Source organism: Varroa jacobsoni, unplaced genomic scaffold (genome assembly GCF_002532875.2).
Source record: "Varroa jacobsoni isolate VJ856 unplaced genomic scaffold, vjacob_1.0 scaffold_927, whole genome shotgun sequence".
Taxonomy (NCBI): Eukaryota; Metazoa; Arthropoda; class Arachnida; order Mesostigmata; family Varroidae; genus Varroa; species Varroa jacobsoni.
The window spans coordinates 1-11,128 of record NW_019213829.1 but is presented as its reverse complement, the minus strand read 5'-3'; the positions used below and the strand labels follow the sequence as shown (position 1 = coordinate 11,128).

General features: G+C 40.5%; 1 protein-coding gene across 3 annotated transcripts in view; it reads left to right on the top strand.

Annotated features, from left to right (window-relative positions):
- The window catches only part of LOC111265055 (uncharacterized), a 20,296-nt gene extending 9,632 nt beyond the window's left edge, over window positions 1-10,664 (top strand). Inside the window, exons 5-13 of one of the 3 annotated variants that reach the window (XM_086970327.1) lie at window positions 56-357; window positions 516-772; window positions 1,439-1,706; window positions 1,964-2,228; window positions 2,587-2,917; window positions 3,256-3,491; window positions 3,881-4,288; window positions 4,691-4,975; window positions 8,983-10,664. In XM_086970327.1, coding sequence (XP_086826453.1) covers window positions 56-357; window positions 516-772; window positions 1,439-1,706; window positions 1,964-2,228; window positions 2,587-2,917; window positions 3,256-3,491; window positions 3,881-4,288; window positions 4,691-4,975; window positions 8,983-9,384 — 2,754 coding nt within the window. In that variant the 3' untranslated portion in view covers window positions 9,385-10,664. Of the gene's footprint in view, window positions 1-55; window positions 358-515; window positions 773-1,438; window positions 1,707-1,963; window positions 2,229-2,586; window positions 2,918-3,252; window positions 3,492-3,880; window positions 4,289-4,690; window positions 4,976-6,789; window positions 7,007-8,982 lie in introns of those variants that run through there. The other 2 variants (XM_086970326.1, XM_086970328.1) reach the window with 2 other exon arrangements.
- Window positions 10,665-11,128: the final 464 nt, after the last annotated feature.

Genomic DNA, 11,128 nt, shown 5'->3' with positions numbered 1-11,128 from the left:
ATATTATTCGTATTCATTTGCGTAACGAGATTCCAATTTAATTAATGTTCTACAGATTATCCAGCAAGGCAATTCATATCACTCAACCCAGACTCTCAGTCCAGATCAGCTGCAGCAGATCGCTCATGTCCTACAACAGCAGCAAGTGGCCAAGGCAATTCAGACAGGTGGGAGTGCTGTCGTATACAATCCGCAGACGAATACCAGAATAATCTATAGAGTGATTTACCCTGAGCGGAAAGACAAAAAGGAAGGCATAAAGCCCGTCGGGGCCGCAGCGGCGCGGGCACCGAAGGCAACGAAATTGCCTAAAGTTCATCCCAAAGGCTACAAGGGTCGCGGACGACCTGCCAAAAAGTACGCCTTTCACATATAGAGAAGTACTTTATACGAAACATTGTTCTATTAACAATTACTTGGTTTTTGGAAGCAATATTACATATGTTTATAACGTGTTTCTATCTAAAGATCATCGTTCCATGATGTTAAAAGAAATCCTATTCTTACTCGTACAGATACGACGATGACATTAATCCGGAGGGCCCGTCGTTAACGAAAGAAGAGCGAGAGGCTTTGAAGAAGCAAGTACCTCGGACACGATCGGGTCGTATTAGTCGACCGCCAAAATACATGGTTCGCGACTATAAAAGGATTCATCATCTTGACTTCCACGAAGAGCCACCGCCGGATGAGAGTGACGGCGGCTATTCAGATATCGAAGGTGTCGAAGTTGGAGAAGATGGTATTAAAAGAAAACGCCGGAAGCTTGTCGGTAAGAGAGGCACAGTGTAAGCAAAATCATTTGAAAGTTGATTGGTTTAGAATTTACCCTTAATAATTTCGGCGTTTCCACTAAATCTGTTTTTCATTGTGATCTGCTATATACATTATAAAAGACATTATCTTAATGTCTAACTGACATGATTAACCAAGAATCATTTTGTTCAATACAACTTATGCATTAAGCAGACACTGTGCTGGTGTTCCATTGTGTCTACGCCACATCTTATTTTATGGAAAGATTCCTGTAGCTCCTAATATAATAATTATTAGAAATGTGAGTATACTTGAGTGTTGCTGGAGTAACGGAGTTGCTTTCTAAACTGCAGATTTAGATCACCATTATAGGTGATGTATACAGGACACTGCTTCAGGAACAAAAGTGCTGCAGAGGCTGGCCGTGATACTTTCTTTGTCTGCTTTGTTGGTGCTTACTAAACTTATCCTTACATTTTTTCTTTAGTATATATTAGTGGTAAATGTCAATGTGATATAGCAGTGGTATGTATTGATGTAAATATATGATGATTTGATGTAAATTGCAGTGCGGCTCACCAGGGTGCCTAAGATGAAGAAACGAAGGAATTCTTTATCTCAACCGGCCCTGTTTTCCTTTAAATATAGCTTGTTTTTCCATTTTGTATATGCTGTATTTCAGTGGGAACCGATCTGAGTTTGACTGGAAAACTCAAAGCTTACCGTTGTTCCCAGTGCGATCGCGCTTACATTTCCGAATTACGGTTGCGAAAGCACTTCCGCCTAACGCAGCACGGAGATCCAGATAATTTGCCACCGCCAATGAACGTTGAGGAGATTGTTCAAAGCGATGATGATGGCGAAGATATTGAGAGTCAACGGCATCAGGAACAACTAGCTGAAGCCGCACGAAAAGAACGTGAGGAGAAGGAGAGACGTAAAACACAGCCGTAAGTTTCCTTAAAATAACTATGATTTGCTACTAGGTGCTCCGGCAAGAAGTTTTACATATAGATTTTATCAAACAACAAATCGATTTGCCAAAACTCTTTAGATATTTTTTACCGGCAAGTGTATCTATGGGCAGAAACAAACAATATGCAACCCGATACTTAACCTAAGTAGCTCAGTTATTATAATTGTAGTCCACGACCTACTAATTGTATATTTCTGCTCTGCGTTTTTGATTGCGATTAATCAATAAAAGGCGGAGCTATGCCGACATGGTATCAACTCGCCGAAAAAATCGTCTTCGAGAAGCACTTCGGCAATGTACTGATAAAGAAGTTCTAGACGTTTGCCTTTATCGCGTTGCCCAAACGGCAACGATGTGGCAATTTTTGCTCGCTAAAAGCGAGGACGGTGACCCACCGGTGCCTGATGTGTCAATGATGCTTGTGAACCTTGAAACCCTCCTCCAGCAGACTGATCGACTTGGCAGAGAGTTCATGACGCCGACAAATGATACTGAGGTTTGTTTTATCTATTAACACAGTGCAATATAACTGTAACCCATTTCTAACCAAAAGTCTAATACATAGCCATATACCAGAAGATTTTCACTATAAATAGCCTACGCCTATAAAAATAAAGTTCATATTGCAAGAAGAAGTTGTTATATCTACATAGATATGGTGCGTTTGCTAATAGTATTTTTGTAGCTCTTAAGTATCATAATTGACACCTTGACCTTGGTTTGTTAGTTGATCTAATTCTTAAGCTGTTTTATTTTGTAACCTATCGTATTTGAGGTTTTTTTTGTAAATAAATTGCTATGCATTGGAAACGCCTTTTATCATGTTTTTTTTCGTCTGAATGATGATTTTACAGGGCGACGATTTAGTTGAACTTGTTGACGAGATGGTCGCAGCTGCGTTAGGCAACAAAAATTTAGGTATGTACAGAATTGACCGAGAAGCATATTTGCCTGAAACAGACTTCCTTGTCAAAGCGCATCCAATCTACCGGCCGGCACCAAGTGCACGGCATCGCGCGCCAATTCGGGTGCCCGCATCATCATCGGTGCCAGGAAACGTCTCAGGTGCTGGCGGTTCTGGACTGAGCCGGCCCATAATCAGCCATGCGGCCTCGCCACTTCACAAGACCACTCCACGAAGTATTGTGCAGCCAAACATTATCATTAATCACCGACCAACACCTGGTTAGTGTTGCAATGTTGTGTAACAATATTGGGCATGATGAATTCGGTCTGCACATGTTTTATGATTTGGGTCCAGTGTTTACTTATTGCATGGCTCTAGCTCGGCATTTGTTATAACTCAAAGGGTGCTTCTTAGAAAAGAGGCTAACTCTAGCCTTTTTGAGCGATGTAGACGCTAGGAATCTCACATCTTAAGCACATGTATAGATTATTGAAAGAAGTATCCCATACTTCTTTAAACTAAAACTAATGCGCTGGGCATCAGTGGGCATTCAATTCCGGTACAATTAGCCTGGTTTTCAAACTTCGTATTTGATTTTTCTTTTTCTGTGCAGTAGCTGTGTCAAAAATGTCGATGTCTCATATGGGAATTATGGCACCGCCGTCAATTGTGAGACGTACAGGTAACGTGAAGAGCTACATTCCTCAACCGCAATCGGCAGTAACCATGACCCCGAGCAGAATGACACCGAACATTCTGAGTTCACCAAAGCCACAATTTCGAGTAGTAACGGCCGCCCCCCGTGGTGCGTCCCATGTAAACAGATCACAACCTGGCACTAGTCTACTTCGGGTATGACCTTGTAATAATATAACTTTCTTTTCACTATATTTAGTATGTAAATATCCGCGTTTGCTTTTGGCCTTAGACAGTAGTACAGTATATCATACACCACAATATGTGCTATTAAATGCCATATTGACCTATGTAAAATCAACTCTGCTCAAGGCCGCGCCTGGTTCTTATTCCGCTGAGTAGTATGGACTTATTAAAGATTATTTAATTTAATATACACCGCGTAAGTTGCACCGTATATCTTTTATTCCATACATATACTCGGCTTCGTAGGTTTCGATGGACAGGACGGTAAGGAAAAGTCAAAAAATTTAAAATAATTAATGCTATCTGACGAACTCATTAACAATTAATTGACTCACTGTGTCGTACCTCATCTACTATAGCATTCCGGCAACGTGACAAATCCACGAGGCGGGGGTATCACGCGTGTTACCCCTCAGTCTGTTCGGGGTACTTCTTTGCTCACTCCGCAGAGTGTTACTCCTGCACAGCACATCCAGCAACAGCAGCAACAGCAGCAGCAGCAGCAACAGCAACAACAACAACTGCAGCAGCAACAACAGCAGCTGCAGCAACAACAGCAGTTACAGCAACAGCTTCAACAGCAACAGCTTTTGCAACAACAACTCCAACAGCAGGCACAGCAACAACAACAGGTGCAGGTGGTGCATCACCAGTCGCCACAACATTCGCAGCACCACGTTCAGCAAGTCGCTGTGTCACAAGTTACTGTTCAACAACATCAACAGCAACAGTTACAGCAACAGCACCAACAAACAGTTGAGGAAGAGGTAATAACCAACCCTGTGCTATGTAATAAGCAGTCATTGATTCGCAATCTAACAGATCTAGGGCGAGCCTGTTGGTACCACAAAATTTTTAAAAATGGCCGGTGACGGCCCAAGTGATTGGGTCATCTGTATATAATTCGATGTTTGGTACCAGAAAAAAATCTGCGTTTTTCAACCATTAAAAATGCTGGTTTAAAAAAGATTGTTGATAGGTTTAATGATAATCATTTGTTTTAGGTAAAGCTTAGTAAGGAGGTTTTTAGTCTAGCTTTTTTGTGATGATTTTAAGAAACTAACATTTTGCGATATGATAATAACAAAAGATAAAGCAATTGCAAGAATAAGACATGTAGTTTTTTATCATAATGTTTTTTATATCATTATTATTTTCTGTTAATCTAGGAGGAAGTCAGTCTGGTGGTAGGCCAGGTATATGAAGATGAAAATGGTCAGCCTGTTGTTATTAATGAGGACGGAACTGTGACGCCAGTATCACTGCAGCATGTCCAGTCTCATGAAGGTGCCGAGTCCGCTGTAGAGGGTCAAACAGAGCAGGTGGACGCTTCAGGAATGATGGAAACCGCTAGCCAGGAAGCTACGACAACCGCCGCGTCATCGCAGGCCACCACGATAACAAGTACCACTACCGCATCAACAATAATGCAGCAATCCCAACTAGAACAAAAGGTTCGTGAATATATCATGCATATGTGCCACATCTACCAAATAATATCTGAAAAATAGGCGATACCTGGAGGACCATGCATGTTCTTATTCCCGCGCAAATGAGTGCAGATGAAAACTTCATTAGTAGAGAGAAATTCCGTATTCAGTATGACTTCATTTAGGTTCGTAATTACTTTGAAATAAGGACAAAGTCTCGACTAATGAGCGGTGACCTGGGAAGATTAAATACAAGGATCGGGATGAAAGCATTAGCTTACCCGTAGCTCATCACGCCAATTCGAATTCGACAGTAGATGATACTGTTCACTATAGGTTGGAGTTTTTCTATACTTAATGACGATACTTTCTTTCACGTTGCTTAGTGAAATTATCCTTAACTGATCCTGATATTTGAAATGTTGTGTTCCAATAGTCTCCAAATACACACCGGATAAGCGTAAATGAGATCACCTCCAAGCTACGTTCCCAATGCTGATCGACGGTGATGACATACTAAATCCTTTATGAACTTGATTTGGATAGTCGGCTTTTGAGTCTTCGACACTATCTGCGAAGTACAACACATATTTGTATTGCATGAGTAGGCTGGAAGTCGACGTCTAGGAGTGTGTTGCCTTATCACGGCTGAGGATATTGTGGAAAGCATTCACGATTCAGTAATTCGTGTTTTTAATTTTCATATATTCGTTTGTCAGTCTTTACTAGTTACAAGGTTCATCTATATCTGCTCGAAATGTTGTAAGAACATCGGACATTTGTGATATGATGTTGATCATACCTTTCCTATTCCTGCTAGCATTCGGCATCTCATTATACCTTTCCTCCTGTAGTTAAATTTCACAAAAGGGAAACGTAAGCGACATACTGTTTTGAAACATATTTGTATTCCCAAACTCGCGTTACGAAACCCAATCCCATCATTCTTCACATGCTCGTAAATATGGATATAAAGATCAATGAATGCCATCACGATTATGACTTACGTTAGGGTACGTCTGCAGTGTCAATCTCAATATTATACGTTACCGACTAATAATGTGACAGTTTCAAAATGAAAGTACGACAGTTGTATGCGAACATTACAGGACAAACCTGATGAGGAAAATGTGGGAAAAGAGTGCCTGTTATCAAAAGTTATAAAGTCAATTTTGTCAACTACAGAGGAAACGCCATTCTACAAGGAGGGTGACAGCGAGGTGGGGCGGTCTTTTTCTATTTCAGTTATTAACAGTGAACCGAATTTTTTTGCTCCCCAGGTAGAATTCATATTGAAATGAGATTGTTTGAATCCATAGTCTTGATGCTAATAAGTTGGTAAGAAAGTCTCTTCAGTATGTTTTACGAAGTTTGATCATTGCGACGAATTTCTTAAGAAGATTCGATACGCTTGTCATACAGGTTTTTCGTATTTTACGTCCGATACTTAAACATTACGGCTTCCGCTCATTATTATTACGGCTGGTTTGTAGCGCGAGAGGAAGTGCTTCGGATCCAGACATTATTTGTCGCTAAGTTTAGCCTGCAAACAGTTACCCATTAAACTATTGCAAGGACGATAGGCTTGTCATAGAAATATGTCTGAGAATACGTTTCCCTATAGATGGGGTAAATGTTTGATTTCTATTTTGCACCTCTTATGCTACGGTTGTAAACAAGCAGGAACTGACGGATTCTTAAGCGGAAGAGTTTGCAGTTTGCTATGGTGGAGCGCTACAGTTTGGAACAGCGTTTGTTTTTCGTAGAAATGGGGAGTAATTATAATAACCCTCCGCAAGTGCTGGAGAGAATACGAACGGCATTTCTTGTTGACGTAGGTGGCGATTAATCAAGGAATTCGATGGGATTGGCCTACTCGCAGATAGAGTAGGGTCAGGAAAACCATGAACTAGAGGAGAAGTAAACCAGATAACTCCGATACGATTGGCTGCAGCTCGCAACAGTGTGCACGACCTGAACGCGACATCATATTTAGCAACCTGATGGGAAGTACTCTGCGATGCCTTATGAAGCAAGGGGTGCATTTTTATACGTACAGGGTACACTTGATTCAATAATTACAGATTCAGGATTTTCACAAGTACCGTTTACTTGTCGACCAGATGTTGCGCTGCAAGGCACGTGTTAATGACTTCTTCGACCACATCTTCTCCTTTGATGCAGTTTATTGCAAACAGAATGATTATTTGAATATTCAAAATTGTTGCATGCAGACTTCAAAGAACCTGAGGAAGTGTTAAACAACGACTTTATTGCAAGGAATCACTGTGTGGTGTGTTGTGGAAGTGCCATTAAACCCTTTTTCTTCAAGCTCTATTGTGACACAACTTTTTCTGTGTATCAAAATGAAGCTACTGGATGCAAATCACCTTTGGTTTTAACGAAATGGCATAGCTTGCTGCAAAGCACGAGGAACAATAAATTTTCATGGAAAGATGGTTCCAGACTGGGCGATCTCATTGCGCGACGGCGTTATCGAGTGGCCGCTACGATCCTGTAATTTGATTCGTCTATTTCTATGGGGCTTGTGAAGGACGGAGCATATAAAATAGCGCCACAGTCAATAAACAACCTGTCCTCGTGAAGTGATTGGTTATACCGATGCTGAACCAAGACTCAAATTTAAGTGAAAAAAAATCAGGTTATGCGTGTGTTCTTTGAAAGGACATTTAGCTGATATTGTTTTTCATGCATGATACAAACTAAACCTCTTGAGTTGGGCTAATGTGGTAGTCAAAACAAGCACAAACACCCTAATAATGGGGGCATTGAAATAGAATACAAACATCTGGCCCACTTTTCAACATAAGTGTTGTTATTTTCGGAAATCTTAATTAACTTTTCGTAACAAATAAATTTATAGTCTAAGAAAGTCCTGGAAACAGAGTTTATTATGATGAATTCCTCTCGTAAATATTCTCCTCTATAAGTCTTATAAAAAAGACGTTGGTAAAGACGGCGTTTAGAGTTGAACAACCTACAAGTGCTAAACATCGCATTGAATCATTCATCACACCCTATTAAAATCCTACGATATAATAGCCATTGCGCATTACTTCTGGTCAAAGCGGGTGGGAAACTGATTACTAGGTACGATGGTAACAACACTTTTCATATTGTTTTGGGGTATGTGTCTCGATTGCTGCAGGCTCTCAAATTAAGATACCAAAAAATAACTTGCCACAAATGACAGGGCCTGTAGAGAATTTACTGTACTCGTCTGGCTGGGCGCGATACAAATGTATGTTTATTCAAGAGTACGCGTCGCGCCGTTTTTTGTTTTAACAGTATCATTCCAGTCGGTTAGTGCACCATTGCACCTTTAACTTTAAAGAGATATGTGTCGTTCTACCTGATTTTTTCTGAATCTATTTAATATTCTTAGGGCCGCTGTGGTTATATTTCTCTCTTGCGGAAATCCGTCTTCCGACCAAAACATGATTAAACTTTTAGATTAAACTAAAAGTAAGCTTCTTTGCATCGGTTAGAATATGAAGATGCTTCTTTATATCGTATTTGGCTTACTGGGAAGACTTCCTTACCAACCTAATGGCATTAAAAACCTGTAAAAGAAAACGTGTTTACATGCTTGTAAAAAAATGGGAATCCGATCATTTTCTTGCTTATTTTTTTCTGAATTAGGAGCAGGGATTTGTTTTGTTTTTGTCACTCGATGCAATAATACTGCTCATTCATACTGCAATACGAACAGCCAATAACGTGGTTCTGTATAAACTTACCTCACATGAACAAGCTATTATTATGTTTACAAGAGTATATTTACTAGTATAACTGAGTGTATACTTGAGCAGTCATGTTTGCCCAAAGGTGTAAAGTGCCCAGATATTTCCGATGAGATATAGAAGGCAAAAAATTGGCTACGACAAAAATTGGCACGGTAGAGTTTCCTGCATTTCATCGTTCTTTCTATCCGTAATTGTCCATATTTTGTCTAAGTCAATATTGAGGGATATATTAGTAAAAGGATATTTTTTGCGCTTTCATTCCAGGCTGAACCTGAAGACGAAGTACTTTTACAGCAGGGTGCCGCTCTTGAGCAGGCCATTCTTGAGAGCGATGAGAATACCACCGAAGAGGCTCAGGGGCAGGAGGAAGGCGCGACGACCACCGCTACCGTGACCGCAGTCATTGGTGAAGGCGAAGCGGCCGTAGCACTTGCGCTGTCCCCTGATGCCAACGGCCAGATGGTCAAGCAAATCGTGCTTGCCGATGGACACGTTTTAGGTACTTGCACTTCAAGCGGGGAACTCTCATTGGGCGAAGGTGTGCAACTGCTGCAGCAGGAAGATGGCCAGGCTCTACTTCAATCAGCACATAGCAACATTCAAGTGCCACTGGACACGGTTCGAGTGCTATTACATATGGAGCAACAGAGCATTCAGGAGGGTTAAATCTGCTCAGACACTGCACTTATTTGTGTTGAACTATCTGAAATGCAAACAATTTGAAGACGTGCTCATTGATGAACACAAACGGTGGTAAAGACATCCCGTACCCTTGTGGCTGCTTTGATGTGTTTAGCAAATGAGAAACGAACTGATTGCTGGCAAGGAATCGATTTATGAATAGACAGACAGGCATACCTATATACACATATATTTTGTGAGAAGGTTTAACCAAGGGGCATTGAGCCCTTGTTGCGGATAAGATATAAGCCGCGGCATACACCTATGATGTCTCTATGTCCAGATTATAACTATATACACCTAGCGTCCTTATGCATGACAGCTAGTGCTGCTTTGGTACCCGGTATAGTTTAACGAGCTTTTGAGTTGATCCATGAACCGTAAAAGTTACTGGACGAAGGTTTATTATTTTCTATTATAACTATTATTAGTGGTCCAGCATTATTAATACTATCATTTAGTAGCTTTGTACAACATTTTCGTGATGGACATGTGCGCCCAAAATAGTAGTTGGTCCGTAGGATAAAGAAAGGCATCTTCTAGTAAATAAAAAGACTGAATTGTAAGAGACGACATACGAAGCCCAATTAGCAATTGGCGCAAGCCATTTCAATGGCGTTATGTAGAAAGACCTCTGCGAAAAACGAGCTCCATATTCAGCAGCAATGGGGAAAACACGCCACAGAAAACGAGAAAACGCAGAAATAACAATAGCAACTGTACTAACATACCATAAAATGAACTATTAAAGAAAGTTTAAAGATGTTTAAATGTGTATACAAATGCATTGTGACTAAGTTCGATGAACTTAATAAGTCAAGGCAGAAACCCGTTATTTTAGATAATTATCGCGACCGCGCTTACTAATATTCTCATAATGAATCATTAGTGTGTCAGGTTGAGAAGGAATGAGAGCGCCAGACATCTAGGGGAAAACTCAACAAATTTCATCTGTCCACGAGAAGCTCTCGGGATATTCATTGTCACTCGGACTGCACTCGGGACATTGATATGATTTACTGTGTTTTCCTAACATGTAAACATCTAGGTCATCATCCTCTTAGGTATTTTTCTCTCCACCGTCCTGCTACGCGATGGTTGGCAAGATTGCAATCATTATTCCTCTATAAACTTTTCTGAACGCATCGGCAAATTTCTGCCGAATTTTCGGGAAAGCTTAAAAAATTCGTGTTTTCCAAAGGACCCCAACCTGATGGTACAATGGATTTTATCAAAAAAAAAAAACGAATTTTTCAATGGAATGGTCAGAATAGTCGGCAAGACACTAAAAGCCTGCAACATATGTGTATATTTAAAGCGGCGCTAATTAGCTGATAGCAAAATCATTTGCTAAGTAAAATTAGACTAGCCTGATCTGGTAATATAAAGATGCGACACGGTATTGCATATTATGAAATATCTATCGATCTTGATTACCTGGTGGTTGCTTACTAGGGAAGCTTAGATGCCTTAGTTAAGTAAAGTGTTAGTAACTACGAAAAGCCGCCGCAAGTGATCTAGGGGAGATGGACGTATTAATACGGCATAAGATCCGATTTAGCAGTAAAGGTTAAATCCAAAGATTGTATGCATGTTCGTACCATGATGATGAGGCCAGGCCCAAAAGGAAATACGGAGAACAATTATTCAAACACGCTAGCATAAGTACATATGCAAGCATCACACCGAGACACGGATATACAACTCTGTATAAGGCGAGATATATATA